Here is a 21,341-nt window from a genome sequence, read left to right as displayed (position 1 = left end):
TGAATTGTCAAGTACTAAGAAGTGTGTCATAGGGGTATTTGATCAAAATCAGATTAGAACGCTGATCCCCTTAACTAGCATAATGTTAGAAAATACCGGATTATGGGTTAATATTAGAATCTCACAGGGTAATGAAAAAAACAAATAGCAGATATCAAAGTCTTCTCTGTACGGCAATAGAAATAAAGTACTAAGCTGCCTTTCTATACAGGATCCCAAGCTGTTCTTTATACTCCAGCTGTAGTACTGAAGTTTATTGCAACCAGAATTCTTGTTCGCAGAATGTAATTCACAAACCCAACAGGGTAATAGATAGCCATCATGCTGTAACTGCTTGCATGCTGTAAAAATAAAACACAAGTAGTCATTTCTTCTGACCAAGTCCCAGGCTTTTGTTTGCAAGACAGTAAAACAGCATCCCACAATATACAGTAATTATAAAGCAGCGTGGCCAAAACTACAATTCAATGGTACTTTAAATATAAAAGAATAATTATTTTTACAAAGAACCTTTTTAGAAATAACATTATCTGTTGCATTTACTGTTTTAACAGTATCTGGAATCTACAGTGCTCTGTAGCAACAATACACAAATTAAAGTACTGTCTCTTTAAATTCTATCGATGCAAAAGAAATGCAATAGATTTATTATTGGACCAGTTAAAGCCCTAAAAGCAGCTCCTGGGAACAGCTATTGGCAGCCCCTTTAATTAGTTTCCGAAGCTGCTGCTGCTCCTCTAATGATTGTTCAGTTAATGTCCTGAATCCCTCAAATCAGCAAGCACAAAAAAACAAGAGGAAAAAGACTATACTGTAAAATAAATCACTAGGCAAAATATGTAAAAATGCACACACACAGATCCAGACATCTGTATCTCATTCCACCCTGATTTAGTGAGGATATGTATATATATATATAAAAAGACAGCGGAAAATATTATTTGTTTATTTAGCAGACGCCTTTATTCAAGGCGGCTTACAGAGACTAGGGTGTGTGAACTATGCATCAGCTGCAGAGTCACTTACAACTACGTCTCACCCGAAAGACGGAGCACAAGGAGGTTAAGTGACTTGCTCAGGGTCACACAATGAGTCAGTGGCTGAGATGGAATTTGAACCGGGGACCTCCTGGTTACAAGCCCTTTTCTTTAACCACTGGACCACACAGCCTCCTATATGTATTAATACAGCAAAACTAACACATGCTGAATGCATACAGGGGTCACTCTGCCTGCTATCCCATTTAAAATAAAAAGCATGGTAAACGAGTCTTGTAGTCCATGTGCGCGGACATCCACAAAAACAACATTTAAGAACACTGTTAAAGAGAAATATTAAAGTCTAACAGGACATTTTAATAAAGCATGCGCCTCAAAACACGATTGTCCTGACTGCAGAAAGTTACAACAAAAAAGGCAAATGCTCTCTCATGCATATATTTTAAATAGCTTTTTCTTTTTGTAATTTCTTTTATTAATAAAAGGGTAAATGCCCCTGCTTGTAAAACAAACACACACGCAAAAAAAAATGAATGCCTTCATAAACTTATTAAGTAGGCTATTATCCGGGCGAAGATGCTTTTCAGGAGATTACATATATATATATGGTAAGCTGAATGAGGACAAACTAACATACTTTCACCGTGTTGCCCCAGTTTGTCCCCACTCCTGCTGCCAGGCTGCTAATGAGGGCGCCTGGACGGTCAGGCAAGGTCATAATCTGCGTCAAAGCAGCTAACACCCGGGTCCCTGACTCAGCAGAGAGGGGAAGGACCTGGATCAAGGCAGTGACAGCTAAGGCTGATCAAGCTGTCTTATCACCATGCACACCATGTAGAAAATCTTCATAATCACATCCTAAACTGTCAATACCCTTCATCCCAATCGACCAGCGCACATAATGACCCCAATATTAACGACCCTAAGCCTGTTCATAAAGGAGGTGCCAGGCAACAGGGCGATTGTTTCAGTAACTCGAGCCCATCAGGTGACTGAAAAGATTTCATTCCACTAAATTATGTATAAAGACATTTCCCCAGGATATGCAATCCAGACAAATATGTAATACCCGGTGCTTATGGACACAACACGTTCCTGCTAATGCAACGCATATGAAAATGTATAGGATTTCAGAGCACTGGCACACTGTGTTGAATCTGTTACTAGTCTGAAACCCTTTACCTTTATATGACCTTAAAAAAAAATAGCTACCTTAAATATGCATGCTCTTTTTCTATATAGGCAATGGGATCTGGGTCTTTTTTTGTTGCAATTGTTATTTATTGTGAATTTTACAATGTTTGTAATTTATGTAATGCTTGCTAAAAGCATCTGAACTGCAGTGTTGGAAACTGCAGTCCACGTCAAACCCTATCATGCTCACATTGCCAAGCAGTGTGCCACAATTGAAAACAGCAACTGGATAAAGAGAGTGGTTTTGTACCCATACCATATTAACCAGACCCAACGACTGGTATGAAGACACTTTAAGCATTAGTGCGCAGCCCATGCAGCCCACTACAAAGTAGGATGAAACCACTAAAGTAATTTCACTAGGCAACACGCAAATAGCCAACATGCACAAAAAGAAGAAAATCAATCTCTCTGAGGTATTTTCTGCTAAAGGTAATTGAATGTATTCTAGTTTAGTAGAGTGTTGGGTGCTGAGGTCATTAGTTCTCTCCCGGTATATCTGGAAGCTTGTTTACTACAGGCATATTCACAGCACAGCTGAATGGAAGCCCTCACTAAGAGCAGAACACTCATGTTCTCTCCGTTCTCCGTTCTTCTTTCTTTCTTTTCTAATCCCATTTCCTATCAGTAACGCACTCAGAGCTGGGCCACACACCCAACAGAGGCTGCCGTTCCCCCCCGGCTGTAGGTAGCAATAACAGACTGCACTGTTTCCTCCGTTCTAGATCAAATATGTTAATAAAGAGAGCCGCACTATACGAATTTAAACATTTGTTGCGTCATCTTAGCGAGATCTCTAGCATTGCGTGAGTCTTGCAACATTTTTTTCGAATAAATGACGAGAGGCAGTTTAATCAGATTCTATAGTGGGGCCCCCACCTTCACCTCCAAATAAAAAATGTGTTTCTATCAAAAAGCTTTTCATAACCACACAGTAGCCCCTCGCTAAACCGGATTTGTTTATCCAACATAAGGAGGTCTTGGGTTTAAAAAAATACAATAAAAAAAAAAAAAAAAAAAAATCGCACACACATTTATAATGCTTTAATTGTACAAAATCATTAAATCGAAAAAACACAAATGTGTTTTGGGTAGGCTACGCATTACATTATGAAAAAAATATAAATCTGCACAGTACAAATTAATACCTAGCACACTTTTTTTTTTTACTTTAGTCTGTAGGCTACCGGTAACACAAAATAAATCATGCTGCTACATTGTACACATTGGTGTACACAATTATTTTAGCGTGTTTTCATTATTATTAGGATTACCATCATCATCTTGGCCTACTTAGTAGCCTGAACAATTAACACAAAATAGATCATGGTGCCACACTGACAAGTTATGATTCTTACAGGAGGACAGTCAATTCTCGTTAATACAAATTTTAAGGGACCAGCAACAAATTTTGCATTATACCACTAATTCGTATTATAAGCCAAATGTATACTGTCAGTTTCTATTTAAGTGAGTCAGGGGTGCAGTGCTAAATTGTGCACAATTACAAACCACCTGCACATTAATAGAATAGGTGTGCTTCCTATTCCCTATACAGATGCTCAGAGTGAGCTGGAGGGGTTAGCAGCACTTGTGTGCAGTCTAGTGCTCCTGACACGTTGGGGAAATGAGAAATGTCATAGAAATTGGGTTTTCAAGGCTGGTTTGCGACAAGCGCAACACTTTAGTACATCTATCCCTCAGTGTACTACTGATCTGATGACAGAATAAGAAAAATAACAGGGCAAGAACACCCAAGCCACTACTCTCAGGCCTTGTTATGAGTAATAAAAGCTCTCGGACAAAATGACAGCTGTTCCACCTGTGTGACTGTGCACCATTTCAGAATGGTAATAATTAGCGGTCTGATAAAGGATACAGGGCATTCAGTGCTGTGCTGTGTCTGGTACACAAGCAAACACTGTGAAACAGTATGTCAAGAACCTGACAGCTCTTAGTAATAGGTGATGAATGTATTTAATTACTGTTGTCAATGGTACTGTAGCTCTGCAGCTATTGCCCAAAGTTTTGCATCACCCTACAGAATGAAGTAATTTTGCTTCAAAGTCGAATGAAACCTGCTGCATAATGCTACGTTAACATATTGAATTACACACAACTTTGTAATTTTCCATATACTCAACGAAAAACTCAGCAATCCTAAAATTCTAGGTGCTGCAAAACCTTTGCCCATAGCTGCACACTCTGCATGTTTAACACAACGTGAGGTCTCGCAGATTCAGTAACACTCTGGAATTGTACATATTTAGAAAAGCTTTTTATACCAGTGTGCAATTTGCACCATTTTGTTTTGTTGTGAAAGTAACCAAAATACACCAATACTAATGTATAAAAAAAAAAACAGTTAGGAGGTGGACTTCAAAGTTCTTAAGTTTATTTCCTTCTCACTAGATTTTAACATCGCAAGTTTTATGTCACTTTTGTAAAACCAGTGAAAACTTGCACAGTGGAGTAAAAAACAAACAGATTTATCAAGGTCTTTAAACAAGTTCAATTTGCACAGTTTGGAGTAAATAAACTGTTATCATATTAGAACCACTTCATCCAAACCCTTACGTGAACCTTTTTAGTGGACTGTTACTTATTCTGCAACATTAAGAGTTTGCAAACTGGTAAAATACCTCAATAGCACGTTCTACAAAACAGCTTTTAAAATACCAACAAAACACAGTATACATTCTACCCACCTAACCTCTCTTAGTATCCGATTTTAAAAACTTTCCTTAAATCTGGGGGTGGGGGTGGAGGTGGGGGATCCCCACTTGAAAGTGGATTTCTCATCAAAAGGGATGGGGGAATCCTTCCTATGAGGCATTCTTCATGTGGGAGTAGTCATGAAACTGGGTCTTTTCCATTTGACAAGACTCCGGTAATTTCCCTGCTTCCAACTAAAAATAAACTTGAAAACTCAGAAGATAATCAAACAGCAGGGCGTCAGATACCAGATGCTTCAGAAGAAGTAAAACAGGGTAAATAATAAGATGCATTTCGATGCGTTTGATACGAAGCAGCATGACGTTATCGATTGCGATACTTCAGGATACATCAGAGTTTCCCCGTCTACTACAATTACAGGCTCAAGAGTCCTAAATATCAAGTTGTGTTTCAATGAAATCATTTTCAGTAAACAAGTGCTACTCCAGAATGATAGCCCTTCTAGTCACTTCAACTCTGTCAGTTATCAAAAGTACAGGATAAGAACTAAGATAGCTATGTCTGTTTTTGCAATAACGCCAAATCTTTCATTTGTTTATATGCATTATTTTAATTATCCGATCGCCTAGCAGCACCACCATAGTTTATGCAGCAACATGCTCGGATCTCGACAAGCAGCTCAGTTTATATCAGATGTAAACATCAAATCTCAATAACACCAAGAAAATTACCCTTTAATAAAATGCACAAGCAGAAAAAAAAATGGTTTGCTTAAACTTTAATTACCGGTAGAGCATTTTTTTTCCCCACATCTTTTGGCCTTTCAGTTTTTGCAGGGATTTACCACCTCCTGTACCCTAAATCCTTTTTATATTAGGAATTGCTGCCAATTATAAATGCATGCATTTGAAAACAGCAGACAGGCTGTCAATTCCAGTATGCCCAGAGCTGCGTTGTCCTCTGACGCTGTAGCTCTGAGGTGGCTGCATGGTGAGTCTGTAGTGTGAAAAGAAGCGGTCTGCTGACGGCACACGCAATCCCCTCAAGAGCCTCAGGTTTCACATTCCCTGTGCCAGTTCGAGGAGCGTGTGCTAAACAGCTCAAGTATACATACCATAAATCCAGTTCTGCACAATGCTGGACCTGTGCTGCACCTGCACAAAACTACAACCTGTAACCAAGCATCCAGCCTGGTCTTAGAATACAAGCTGCTCCTCTCCAGGTTCTGCCTTAAACACCATTTAACATAAGCCATTCGGCGCGGGACAGCGCCAGCGGGCCCCCGCGGTGTGGAGTTCTGCTCTTAACACCCCACAGGCTTGTAAAATGCAGACAGGTTAAACCCTTCTTCCTACACGCAGGTGGATTTTTAGCAAGTATTGAAGAGCTGGTTTCCGAGTAGCAGTACAAGCTCAGGGGAAAAGGAAAGTCGCAGTCTATACTCGAGCTCCCCCACTTCTGCAAGCACCTACCTCCCTCTAAATTGTTGAACACCTGAATTACACATTATATATATATATATATATATATATATATATATATATATATATATATATATATATATATATAAATAATATTAAATAGGTACAAATATCACAAGATTATAGCTATAACAAATTATTTTGCTATTTAAAAAAAGTCCCAATTTACAGTTATTTTATTTATTTATTTATTTATTTATTTTGCAATCCGCCAAACAAATTCAATTTGTACAGACCCCTCTGCATCTCACTTACTGGTCTAAATTCAATGCAAATCGAATTTCATAGATTGTACATCCTATTATCTTCTCCAGCCAGCCCTTTATTTTCCTCATCGTACGGTCAAAGAACAGCTTCTCGAAATGTGCTGGAGCCTCGGCACCAAAGCTCCTGTCGTCTCCTGCTCACGAAACCCAACGCGATTAGTGCCAGTAAGTGTTCGGTAAATTTATTAACATCTTTACTTGTAAGCAACAAAGGTGTTTTGAAAATGAGCCTAACAAGGTTAGCCACGTTTTTAATGGAATACTGCTTCCTCTGTTATTCCATCACCCTGACATTCAAAATTGTGTGGTTCACAGAAGCTGATGGGTTCATGTTTTGTCAAGCGAAACCCTTGTCTTTACTTCATTTAGAAAACTGCAATTAAGAATCAATCCCATGCGGAAAAGGCAGTTTTGGGGTTAGCTGTTTTTTTAATTTGTTCTTCTGTTTACGTAAACTTCTAAAAACGTCTTAAAGACTTGCAGCTACACAGAAAGGACAACAAGATAAGATTTGTATTTAAAAAAAAAAATGTATTTAAAAAAATAACTGCTTGACAAATAACAGTGATCAAGAAACACTTTGAGAAGTATGTCATGTATTCTGGCTGGCTTTCTGTCTGGTTAACAAACAAATTCAGCAAACATCATAACTTCTGGTTTCCGGAGTATGTTCTTTTTTTGTGTTCGAGAGTTTTTCATCTCATAGTCCCGGCTCTATCCTATTACTCTGCTTCCCCCCCCCACCGCACCATGCTGCCTGCCAGTTATTTATTCCGCCAACAGGGAAGCCTGTTGTTTCACGGTCTGTCATTTTAATCTTGGGCTATTGCTAACAAATAAGTAGCCATTTCCTTTTCCTACTGACCTTTAATCCTCATTAGATCAACTGGAGCTTCCTGAAGACCTGGCCTGCTTCCAGCCTACACCCAAATAGACCATCCCAATCGCTGCTTTGCCCTGTGTCTCATGTCAAAAGCCTGCTTACGGATTTATTTTTATTTATAACACATGAATACTTCATCTCAGCGTCTGTCTGAATGCATTACCGAGTTTCTTATTAGCACTACTTGTGTTTCTATTGCATGAGAGGGGACAGGTCTGGTTGAAGATTGTATGCAAACGTATGGAGCGACAAAATAAAGTAAATTTGGGCTTGATATCCCCTTTAAGAGAACCAGTAACGCAGTGGTGATTTTAACCAGGTTATTCCATTATTGATTTTTTTTTTCTTTAGAAATAATTAAACTTTGTCAGCTTTCAATTACAACTAATAAAAAAATAAATATTAGGTTACTACGACTACTACTGGTAAACGTTTAGATAGGAGAGGTTTGAGATAGCAACCACTCAATTAATGCAGCAGAGTTATTTCTTGTCAGTTTACCTTTTTTTTAGCTGGGATTGTGCTTTACTGGTAAGTTAGCACAAATAAGAATTGTAAACAGCACCGTTTATAATGCATTTAGTCTACAAGATTATGAATATTTCCCCTACGTATGCCATCATAAATTACTCTGGGATGCGTACCAGATTACTAAGCAAGTTTTTGAGAACACAGCATTTGCTGTGGTAGCTAAGGGAATACCTGTTTTCTCTTTGAGTCTGTCAAAAGCTGTTATTAATTAATCACGCTCAATATCGTGATGAATTTATATGGCGAGATTCGGTGGCAGCATCGGTTTAAAATGAGGTGAAGAAAACATTCTAAACTTTCCACTCCAGACAGAAATCTCACAGTAAACCTGGGTTAACCTTTCGATTCTGCCAGTTAACGCAAATGAATTGAAAAAACCCAGGAATGGTTTAAAAACTTTGATTTCACACAGTTATGCAAAGCAGAGGAAGGGGCTCCTTCTTTGAAGTCACACCTCGATAAATGTAATAACCGTGATGGAAAAAAGAAAGCACACGGCGTACCGCGTGTAGGTTTAAAAGATTACCTCCTTTTCATTATACTGATGTGGATATCGTCTTCCTGTTTTATTTCAGTGTGGTCACCATTTGCCCTTTCGCTCTCTTCACTCTCGTCACTGCTGAAGATTGAAGACAGCTCTTTCTTAGGGATTCGGGTTGGGGGCAATGGGATCGTTCTCTTCTCCGCCAAGCGCCCACGATTCTGAAAAGGACATTTTAAAAAGAGGTACAGTGTCTCAGCATGTCATCTTCCACTCAGCCCTTGTGTAAATCACACATATACAGCCTGCAATCACTGCAGGTTTCATTTCGAAGCCTTGCATTGATGTTGTACAGTATGGTAGGTAGTGGAAAGCAAAGCCTCTGTCGTCATTGTGTTTCTTGAAATGTTTACTGGGGTGCATATGCAGTAGTAGCCTCACTCCAGTTTAGGCTAACCTCTGAAGACAAAAGAATTTCAAACCATCACATTCCTCTTACCTCACAGTGTTTAAAAGGTACCTTAACTGTTACTAAAACACTTCAGGTAAACATTTTTAAAAGAAAATGTTACTGTTTATTGGAATGGCCAGAACATGCATTATTTGTATTAAGGCCTAGGTGAAGGTAATAGCAGCTCAATAGTTATTCTGTGGCAAATGAATCAATACAAATACACCACCGTGACTAAACCAAGAAGCAAAACAGTACACAATTCTTACGAAACGCACTGTAAAATGGGCATTGCTGTTCAACTGAGCACCTTGAACTCTCTCACACCTCTAAAACAGCAGGTTCGATTAATTTTTGTTCAAAAAAGTACCAGTAAACATGAAGATACTACTATATAAAATCCAAAATACTAGGATTGCCGCTTTCAAGTGACAGAAGGTGGAAACCCCAGCAGACAAGCAGACAAATTTGCAGCCTATAATAAAATCATTTTATGGTCATTATTGTACTTTTGAGACAGTTACTTACTCAGAATGACCGACCTGGGACCTATAATACCAGGATTGATTTATTACCATTCATCCACATACTGACAATGCCTCAGAAACTACAGCCAGCAGTGATCAGCTGAGTAATAATGCTGAACAAATAAGCTAAGTACAGAAGTATTACATGCAAATCAATTACAATTTAGTCCAACCGTGATCAAACCGCCTTAAAAGCAAGAAACAAATAAAACAAGAGCATAAGCGCTGTAAAGGGACAATTCAACCCTATATGTTGTAAACGTCAGTAACAAGTTGCTAGAGGTTAACATTGTTCCAATCCAAATAAAAAAAAGATGAATAGACATTTTATCACTATTGAGAGTGCAATATAGATCAGATTCCATTTCTTACAAACAATAGAACAAAAAACACACACACACACATTACGCTTCTAGTCCCATTTCGAGCATTTCATTTATTATTCAGCCCTAATTCTATTTTATAATACACAAGAAAAACCCAGAGTGTTTTTCTCTCTAATAGAGGGAAATGTGTATACTGCATTGAAAGTTTTCTCATTGACATCACTTCCTCCCTACATGCTACAACTTTATTAAACTTTTGCCTTCGAGCGTAGCCTCACCACCGCCACCTTAAAAAACCTCACTCTTGCATATCCAGCCCTTGAGCCTGACACAGCTGTCTGCTCTCATGATTAGTAGATGAGGGAGCTGGTCTACCTCCTGCAGACTTCAAGATTCGATGGGTCTTAGTGCCCACTTTAGTGGGAGATAAGAGTAGTTTATCTACCCCCTCCCAAGCTTCACTTTTTTAAGTAAAGATGCAAGATTAACATGTTCTTTTCTTTACTTCATACCCCAGAAAGAAAAAAACAAGGAGAACTATTCACCCTGGGGCCTAAACAAAGACAAAAAGAAAGCCTGCAGGGACAGGTCGCTGCAGCTTAACAGCTTAACAAGCAGAGAGGCCGAGCCACATTTTGGAATGGATGGACTTGAAGCTCATTCCTTCCGTGTTCCGAGTGGTTCTCTGTGACGCAGAGCTCCCCAGCCATCGGCCACAGCCTGGCATGTCCTCTGGGCTATTTGATGACAGGAGTGGAAGGGTGAGGGAACGGAAAATCTAGCCAACAGTTCAAACAGGTGCAGCCCCAGCGGACTGGTTTTCAGTCGCTTTTTAAAAAAAAAAAAAAAGAAAAAACACACACACACACACACACACACACACACACAACACGCTAAGGGTGTTTATCTGTGCAGATTTTCTACAGCAAGAACACTGCTTAAAGTAAACTGTTTTACAAAAGTTTCACAAATCTAGGAAGCTACAGACTCTGGGGCCGAAGGGACGATGTAAATCAACATCCCCCCACCCACCTTTTCTTTTTGGAAATGCTAAATCTTTTCCACATATGAAGGAAGACGCTCATTTGGAGCTGTTCATTTCACTGCCAGATTCTGCAATTTACACTTCCAGAAGGCAAGGCTGTACAGCAGGGCTTTTAAATAGCTCTCTTTAATAGGAGCTCGGTCAATGGGGTTCTGTAAGCAACATCCTCTGTAGTTTTGTAAATAGTGAAACCTCAAAAGGCTCACGTGGCAGATAATAGCTTCTTCTGGTGTAAGCGTTCTTATTAACAAGGCGTCGCTGCATTTCTTACTCTAATTAAGCCCACATGATAAATGACAAGCATACCCACACAATCCTGGATGAGGTCTTCAAGAGCAGCAGCTTGTTAAAGTCGAAAATGACAAAACTACTCAGGTACCCCCTTGACCACAGTATGCAGTACGTCTGTTCTTTATATTTAAAACCAAAAGAGAACAGCCAGTGTGGAGTAAATCAATGGGATACACGTTTCAGACATAATGTGGTAATTAACCCATTGAAGAGAGTGTTACATTTATGTCTCGCATGCTCTTTTCATTTCCTGCAGCATTAATTATTTCTTTAGCCTCGATTCTGACAGAAGAAAAGGTTTTTTTTTCTACAATTTTTTTTTTTTTTTAATGAAATATGGGCTATTTCCAATGTATTAGTAATTTTAAAAGTCTCATTTGAGTTAACACAGATAAATCATTTTAGAAGAGGATTAGCTACTTTTGTTTTCCCCATTTATAATAAATACGCCCTTTTTGATCTTGATCTGTTATGTCATATTAAAATAGGACATATTTTCAAAGCATTCACTCCAGTGTTTAATGGACAGAGGCAAAAACTAGAACCAAACAGATAAATATAATCCAAGTTCAAGTTTTTTTTTTTCTCGTTTTGCAACATGAATTTTTCTCCTTTAAAAAAAAATAGGAGTTAATTAAAGAATAGAGGAAACGCTTTGAAAATACTATTATTACAGCACACTTTAAAAATCAGGGTTTTTTTCTACAACCAATCACACGCCCTGTTAACAATCCAATAAAAACCCTGAATCACGATTCCAGCAGCAGCTCTGGAAACGATCTGAGGAGACGAGCGTCATGTAAGTGGATATTTTATAAGCTTGCTGGGCTATGCTGCGATGGGCTGACCCACAGGTCACAGCAAGGAATATGAGATATTGCCTACCACACAACAGCTCTGGTAAAGCCCCAGGGGTGTGAAGCATACTCAGTTATGCACCACTTCAATAAAAAAGGCCTCGCCAGTCCAACTGTACCTCCAGGAAATAAAGCTCCCTATAGCCTCTTGGAGAGAAGTCGGATTTGGCAAGATTTGCAAGAATATACCCACACTACTAGTTTTATCTGTGTGGAATAAGTAGTTCCCACATTTTACTGCTAATTAAAATCTGCTTAAAAAGAAATTAAACCCCTAAAGTGCACCTCAAGTGCATTTGAACGACACTAATTAAAAAGGATGACCAGGCCATTTTCAAAATTCAGCTAAAAAGGCTTTTTACATCTATGCGGCCTTATCGCTTCACAAACATTATGTCAAGTGATTTTTTTTTTTTTTTTTTTAAAGAATCTGGAATAATATATTTACGTTAAATCTAAAATCAGTCATATCAGACACAACGCGACAGAAAACACCGTTCTTCAGTGAGAGCGAATGTGTGGGGGCTGCCATATTCCAAAACAAGAGCCCTTGTGAAAAGCAGTGCTGAGGAGGCAGGATGCTCGGTACTGATTCCATCACTGAGAGCCGGTGACTGCTCTGGTGAGGGGGAGCCTACCCGGCCACCCACCTGCCTCTCCTCTCTCTGCACTGACGCACCACTGGGGGTGGCTTCACTCTATTTCCGGTAACACTTCCACCACAGAAAGACTCTCCAAAACAGAAAACTAAAACCAGAACTCGCTACCCACACATGGAGACTTCGCATTTATATTAAAAAAAAAAAAAAAAAAAGATGACGACGATTACAATCTAGTATAGTAGTATGTGGTCAAACGATTTGATGGACATGGAAAAAAGCACGCTGAACTTTCCGATAATGCTACGAATAGGCCCTCCCACATTTTAAGTAAATGCGTAAGTTGACAAGTGGGGTGCGAGTGTGTGTGTGTGTATTTATTTATATACACATACACCCCACTCAATAATTAACCAATATAACCGCTAACAGACCAGACCCCCTATTTTGCCTGGGCTAATTCAGGTTGCTGTTTCTTATTTCAGTTTTCATACATCTTTGCATTACACTGCAATATGCGAATGCTTTAGGTTGCACATTATCTACCCTCTATAGCGCAATGGTAATTATGCTTATTTTGTCATTCTATTTAGTGCTAAGTACACAGTGATTATATATATACACACTACCGGTCAAAAGTTTTAGAACACCTCCGTTTTTCCAGTTTTTATTGAAATTTACGCAGTTTAATGTCTCAATGTACTCTGAAATTAAAGCATAGAACAAATAAACAATTGGAGATAAAAAAAAGAAATCATGGAATCGTTTTGTTTAACAAAATTTAATCTAAATTTTTGACTCGTCAAAGTAGCCACTTTTTGCAGATATAACAGCCGAACACACTCGTGGCATTCTTTCTACAATGGAAATCAAATATTGTTCGGAAAGTTCTTCCCAACACTGTTGCAGAAGTTCCCACAAATGTGTTGCACTTGTAGGTTGCTTTGCTTTCACACTTCTGTCCAGTTCATCCCAAACCAGCTCGATGGGGTTTAAGTCTGGAGACTGTGCTGGCCATTCCATGATTTGAAGCATACCGTCTTGTTCTTTTCTTCTAAGGTAGTTCTGACATAGCCTGGAGGTATGTTTTGGGTCATTATCTTGCTGTAGGATGAACCCCTGACCAACTAGGCGTATACCAGAGGGTATTGCATGGTGCTGCAAAATGCTGTGGTAGCAGTTTTGGTTCAGGGTGCCACTCACTCTGTGCAAGTCGCCGACTCTGGATCCAGCAAAAGAGCCCCAGACCATCACGTTTCCTCCTCCATGTTTGACAGTTGGTGTCACACACCGAGGAACCATCCTTTCGCCTACTCGACAGCGTACAAAAACCCTGCGTGATGAACCGAAGATTTCAAATTTTGATTCATTGGTCCATAAGACCTTCTTCCAGTCTTCAGTAGTCCACTGGCAGTGCTTCATGGCCCAGGCAAGCCTCTTTTTCTTATTTTGCCATCTTAGCAATGGCTTTCTTACTGCCACTCGACCTGTCAAACCTGCAGCTCAAAGTCTTCTCTTCACAGTTGAAACTGAGACTTGCTTACTTCGACCAGTGTTAAGCTGTGCTTGAAGCTGTTGTCCTGTGAGCCGCCTATCACGCAAGCTGTTGACTCTCAGAAACTTGTCTTCTGATTCTGTTGTGGCTTTGGGTCTGCCGGACCTCTTCCTGTCAGAGTTTCCTCCAGTTTCCAAGTGCCTTTTGATGGTGTAGGAAACTGTACTCACTGACACCTTGGCTTTCTTTGCAATTTCTCTAAAGGAAAGACCTACACTTTTAAGGGTTATAATGGTCTGTCTGTCTTCCTTTGTTAATTGCTTTTTTCTCGCCATTATGAGAGCAATATACTACTTCCTGCAGTACAATACTGTCCAAATAATGCTTAAGAGGGTGTAGTAACACAGTCTGTTCCAACACTGCTTTTATACAGACAGAGGGTTTGTAAGTAATCAACAAAAGTTGGGACACCTGTAGGAATTGTTAGCATCAACTTTCAAGGCTTAATTTACTTCCATTGCTGCAGAACATCTGTAAGTTGTTAGCCCATTACTTGTTCCCTGAAAAAGGCCTTTTTGTATAACTCTGAAATGTACATTATTTTTCAGTTTTTGGTAACCTAAACTTTTTTTTTTAACCTCTGGCAGTTTACCGCTTACCTTTGTACCATTTCAGGTTATTCACTGGACTTGAACTGCTTAAATTTCAATAAAAACTAGAAAAATGGGGGTGTTCTAAAACTTTTGACCGGTAGTGTATGTATATATGTATATATGTATATATATATATATATATATATATATATATATGACACACACACACACACACACACACACACACACACACACTGTATTTAGCACCGTCACCCTGCATGTAAAACATCTCACAGGAAACGCTTGAAAATCAAAAGGTACTATTAATAAACCATTCGCTGTTACTTTTAAAACGCAATAAAATGGTTTTGTTTAACTGTTGCATTCTAATTCTAGACAGGAAACGTTCACCATTTTCTTTTACTGTTATTGTGATTCAATAAACATGTATCATAATACTGCAGTTTGGCCCTTGAATACAACTCAGTTTGTCCCCCATACACGTTTAAAGTTAGGGTACGTTATATTTTTTAATAACTAATTAAAAGTACTATGTGCTGAAACACAGAACTACTGTTACACTGCACGCAGGCATCAGTCTGTGACATTCTTTGCAGCTGCATAGCTCTTGCACGCGCCCCCCCAGCGTTCTCCCCGGGGGATGAATGCCTTAATGAGTCACGCGCCTGTCTGCCTTAACCTCTGTGTGTGTGAGAGCTCGTGGGCGGAACGGCGGGCGAGCTCCGGGAGGGGGTTGCCACATAAGCCCGGCTGGTGTGCTTCAATTAAATAAATGGGGGGGGGGGGGGGGGGGGGGGGGGGGGGGGGGGGTCAGAAAGGACTGCATTACTGTTTTATTATTTCATTTTTTATTATTCAATTACTGGGACCAGTAGGCAGTTCAAAACGGACACTGCAAGTCATTTTTAACATATTTTCAACAGAACGTTATGGTTTCTATCCGCAATTTATATTGCAAAGAATTATAAATATCTGTCCCTTGTACTACAAAGCTTTCGGGGCAGATAATAATAATAATAATAATAATAATAATAATAATAATAATAATAATAATAATAATGCATTTGCCTCCGAAATTTCTTTTGTTTTTTTTACCGTGAAGCTGACTGCAGTTGAAATGGCTGTTTCAGCTGCAAAGTTTGCAAATCTAAACATTGCGGCAGATGCGAGCGTTTCCAAATACAGTACTTCTCGTTTATCTGGCTCCCTGGGAGGTCAGTGGCTGCTTACTGGCGCGTGCAAGCGCCTGCCTGACTCTGGATGGTTTGTACTGAAGCCTGAAAAGGTCAAAAGCGAAACGGTGTTATGGACGTAATGGAAGACGCGAAAGCGATCTCCAGCACTCTGGGAGGCGTGTGTGTGAGCAGTATTTTAAAAATATTAATTCGTCCATGTCATAATCACTTTATAGCAATAAGAAACGTCTTGGGATTTGTAAAATGCAGCATAATAAATATGCATTTACAAAAATGACAAGTAAATAAATAATGTATATATAAAAAAAATACTACAAAGTAAAAGTAGTTTACCTATAATTATGAATGATATTATTATTATTAATAATAATAATAATAATAATAATAATAATAATAATAATAATAATGATAATAGGTATAGGAACTAGAATATACGTTAAAATATTTTTTCTGTGGTACTTTATCGTATTCTTTTGTAGTTAAAATAAAAATACGTTTTTTTCTTCTCCAGTAGTCGCCTACCGACTTCCTGTTTACCAACACACACACACATAGATAGATAGATAGATAGATAGATAGATAGATAGATAAACTGATAAAAGTGCCTGTAAATTACACCAGTAACTTTACAGTAAACCGACCAGGGAAGTAAGCCTATTTCTCACTGTCGTAACGGTATCAACGGTAGTATATTGATATCTTCGAAGATTTTTACGGGCAAACAAAAGCGGGTAAGAAGATGTATTTGTTCAAGGAGGTGCAAGCCTTGACAAAACACACGACAGTCAGGAAAAAAAGTCCCGCCCACATCCGTAACCTGGCAGCCAAGAAGGGGAGATTTAAGTTTAAGATCTGGCTTTAATAAGAGCCAGACGGGGATTGCTGACTCGAAAAGCAGCCAGGTGTAGAAAGGCGGCTTGGTTTTTATAGCTGGAAACCACAGAAGCATCTGAAGACCAACGCCTGTATTCATTAGTCCAAATCCACAAGACGCAAACACGCTCTGGTGCTCCGCTGCGAAACGGAGGTCCGGTGGGGCCTCTGCGCGGTCCTAAAGGCGCTCACATTCACTCCCCTCGTCTCTGCTTATATTCTTCACACCTGCTTGATGAGATTGCCTTGTCTTCAATCATTACAGAAGAATTAGAGTTTTTGTGTTTTTTTTTCTTCTTTTTTTGTTAAATCTCATTTAAGTGTATCCTGGAATAATATATATATTGAAATCCCCATTAGGAGAAAGGTGGTTAAATCACACATTATATAAAATATACCAGGAACACGGTTTAAAAAAAAAAACAATTACCATGACTTTAACCATTGCAATCTTTACCAACTTCTGATTTTGAATACATTCTTGCTAAATTCACAGTAGATATGTGTACAGTACTACTCAGAAGAGTACAATGATAAAACCACCCATGTACAAGAGGAGTTCAGAGCTGTTTTGGGCATAGGCACATTCAGATTTCCTTCTTCTTGTAGCATTTCCACAGCAGTAGCATTGGTCTTCATCATGGTATACTAACTAAGGGATTGACATGAATTTATTAAATAAAGAGCTGGCATAAATCTATTGAGAATGTCCGGATTATCTCATTTAATCTAATTCCATTTAAATCGCTGATACTAACAGGCTGCAGCTTTTCCTGTCTTGAGGAGTTCTTGTTGCCATGGCAGCACAGCATCAGTACCATGGGACTTAGAGCTCTTGGTACCAACTCCATTGCATGCATCAAACTGGAGGCAGAGAACTCTGTTGGGGGAGACTGCACAGCTCACAGTTAGTGCATTTACCACAAGCAGAAGTGTCACAGTCTGGCACGGAGGAGACTTGTCAGCTGACCCACCACAGTCAGCGTTTTGCAACCAACAAGGCTGAACAGACCTTATGCGTCACACGTTTTCAGTTCCAAATTACGTACCTCATTCGCCGATTTGGATTTAGAATTTACTGCGGAGCTGCTGTAGCAGTCTTGTCAAAATATCACAGTATACAGGGCGAAATACAACGCCGTTCACTCTCAGTATCTCTGGGGTTTCCTTTAAAAGATTTGAACTCGTAAAAAACAGACAGAATTTAAAAGGTCTTTATATTTTATGAGATGATTTACTAGCTAGCAGCAGCTGACCGTTTTCAGTTGCAATTCAGTGGCTTTCCTTGAGACTCTGGATTTCATGTGTTGCCAGCTTAGAAACTTGAGTAGACCGTTTTGAAGTTTAGCAACAACCCCCTTTTCCACACCCAAGATTTTTTTTAGGGAAACCCGTTAGTTAACACCTTTTAATGAAACCAGATATCAGAAGATATTTATGGCCCGGAGGAGAGTGTAATTTCCTATCTGCCTCTACAGGTTCCGCTGAAACAATAGAGAAAAGGAAACACATTTCTCCAGAGAGAAGGAGGAGAGCAGTGGTCAGGAAAAGAGTATTCTTAAAGAGACAAGACCCCCCCCCCTTTTTTTTTGCATCATACATTTTAGGTTCAGCTTGTCTTTTACAAAATGTGTCTTTTCATTTCTCACAAAGCAATGAACACAAATCAAAAGGCATGCATTTTTAATTTAGATTCACATTCCTGTTTTTACAAAATTGACGTTGCTCCAAAGAGGAAAATAAAATGTAAAAACTGTATATACCAGGTTATTCAAAAGGAACAAACCAGTAACTGAAAAGAAAACCAATATTTTGCTGTGAAATCAAGGCAGTTGTAGCCGTTGTATTGCATACTGTTTACATGACGCTGGTGAACAAACTCTACACCAAACTCCGGCCCATTTATATAGAGTTTGGCTTACCTAGGGTTTGGCTAATTCAAACAAACTATTTAGCAAATGATGACTGTTGGTATAAGGTTGTACAAACTGAATGGAAATGATAATTCAATTTATAGAGCCTGGTAAATTAAGAGGTAGTACTTTGTACAGGATGTAGAGAATTGAGGAACCACATTTCTTTGTGATCAAAAAGATACAGAAGCAGCGCAAGGAAATACTGCAGGCTATATGTTCTTCCAAACAACACACGCCACAGGTTTAGTCTGCAAATTCAGTTTTGTTCCCAACTATATCCTCACACGACAGCCGGGTTTATTTATTTCTGTGTTCGTTTTACATAGCTGTGTTCGTTACAACTGTGTTCGTTTTACATGGCTGCTTAGGCATTGTCTTGCAAGTTTTTGGATTCTAAAGTAATGAAAACGTATGGACAGCTACAGTATATGAATCTGCCAGCCCCCCTACCCCCCCCCCCCCCAAAAAAAATAAACAAATAATAAAAACTTAAATATTTAATGCAGTTATAAAATGTATTAAATGGCTCCCAAGTCATTAGGTTACACACATCCAGTCCTTGAGCATCACAGCCCCGCCTCCATAGTCTCTGACCCCTTTATTTATTCATATACATGTTATTGACTTCTTGTTGTTGCTGGAGAATGGGTGATTCTTTGAAAGGGTTTTCATTTTAATTTATTTATTAGGCATAGATTTCAAAATCACTCTCTCAACAATGTTTTTTGCTGTAATGTAACTGGGGTAAGGAGCGTTAAACTAGCAGAGCAGCACGCTGAAGCACACGAAGATTACTTACTAAAATATGAATAGCCATTCCTAAAACGTTTCATCGACATCCTGTCTCTCGCAGTTTCAGCTCCACAGAGTTTAAACGTTTTTTTCTTCACAGTTTACCAAACAAATAATGGATTTAATGTTCATGATCGGAAACAGTCTGGTCTTGAACTTCCTTTAAAACCTGCCTGCTTTGTTGGCTCTTAACACCATGTCTGGCTTTCATCACCAGTTCAGATTTTGTGTACCTGTTCCCATTAGCGTACATCTTTCATTGATTCTGTCAGCCAAGTTAGCAAGTCCATTTTTTTAACCTACACTTTATAGGGAAGCATGCATTCAATTGAGGGGAAAAGTTTAAAATCCAGTGTCACTCTTTTAAAGATATCTTGACTACCTGCCTGCAGGCTGTTGTTGTTATAGATGTGATATTGGCAGTGCATGCTTAGTTTGCCCCAGGGAAAGCGCATTACATTTAGAAACATGGAGTACACTGCATTAGGTGATTATTAGGAGTCAACAACATTTAGGAGCAATTATTCCTCCTGAAAAGAAAAGGGACAGGGGACTTTAAGTGGAAAGATGATAATCTATAAAAAGCTGTAATATCTGCATAGCTTGTTGTAATTTAGGAAAAGCAACACACCAGTATGTTATGGTTATGATCTCCTGCATCACAGGACTGTGAATTGTAGAGGGGGAGGATTTGCACTGTCAAACTGAATACATGATCATTACAACAATGCCGTTCTTAAGGAGAACTTGACTGTGCACACATCTACAGAAACTACATGAAACAGGAGTTGAGCCAACGTGAAGAACTGTTTGAGCAAATTCCCAGAGAGCGTCATGGAACAGTCGCCTGCTATGGAGATGGAGAGCTTCCTGTCCCAAGCTCTTCCTCCTGTGAGTGTGCGTCTGTGTGTATTTATTATGGATGTGTTATTGACTGTGTGCTGGTGTTGCTCGGTGGAAGGAGGGGGGAGGGGGGAAGAGACGCCAAGGCAGGCGAGACGCGGCTGCTGCTTCTCCGCCTCTCAGGAAACCAGTGGGAGAGAGAGAGAGAGAGCTCACAGGGGCGCCGTCTGCAGCTGCACAGAGAGACAGAGATAGACACAGAGAGGGATGGGCTGCAGAAACGGGAGCAGAAAAGATCATAAACCTTCAACCACACTCGTCAACCAAGGGGTGACTCCACTGGGGTTCGGAAACAGAACATTGCTTGTCGCTTCCTACTAAAAAACACAATAAAAACGACAACGACCACCACCACCACCACCTCTGACAAACAATCGAACGTCTCAGATGATCACCAAATACAGAAAGAAATGAGCCTGAAGGCACCCCATTCACCATCAGAGTTCACCAAAAGTGTTCTTTTCAAATGTGCAGTCATTCCTTCAATGAACACCACTGCTCTCATGCAATGTTTTTAAAATGATAACACATATCTACCCAAAAAACTATAGCATTTAAAAATGTTACTCTACAAGTTAATGGGGGGGGGGGGGGGTTACAGATATCAATAATACAGAAAAAAAAACTAATGAAGTTTATAAAGCTTACGAAGTTGCTCGGTTTACTCAAAATATTAAACAAGGAAATACTAAAAACATTGATGGAAAGCGCTAAACAGGTTCACGATATGCTTGTTTTTTAAACAATTGTTTTTATACAGTGGTAAGGTCATTTCAACAGCGAATAAAAAATGTCACCAGAAGTGAGCTCAGTTGCCACCATATTATGTTTACAAAACTGACACACACCCCCTGGGTCATTGCTCAGGGTTTGTATGAAGGTCTTGAAGAATTTAAGCAACCTAACTGTATTGCCAGTCTTTTGCATCATATCTCTTTTTATTGTT

General features: G+C 39.3%; 1 protein-coding gene across 9 annotated transcripts in view; it reads right to left on the bottom strand.

Moving 5' to 3' along the window:
- Nucleotides 1-21,341, bottom strand: part of LOC117432416 (sterile alpha motif domain-containing protein 11-like) — a 98,545-nt gene that overhangs the window by 29,763 nt on the left and 47,441 nt on the right. For all 9 annotated transcript variants that reach the window (XM_059002276.1, XM_059002277.1, XM_059002282.1 and 6 more), the window contains one exon: nucleotides 8,556-8,731. In XM_059002276.1, the coding sequence (XP_058858259.1) occupies nucleotides 8,556-8,731 (176 nt within the window). The remainder of the gene's footprint in view (nucleotides 1-8,555; nucleotides 8,732-21,341) is intronic.

The sequence above is a fragment of the Acipenser ruthenus genome, chromosome 27 (genome assembly GCF_902713425.1).
Source record: "Acipenser ruthenus chromosome 27, fAciRut3.2 maternal haplotype, whole genome shotgun sequence".
Taxonomy (NCBI): domain Eukaryota; kingdom Metazoa; phylum Chordata; class Actinopteri; order Acipenseriformes; family Acipenseridae; genus Acipenser; species Acipenser ruthenus.
The sequence above is the reverse complement of the archived record's forward strand: the minus strand, read 5'-3'. Positions and strand labels throughout refer to the sequence as shown.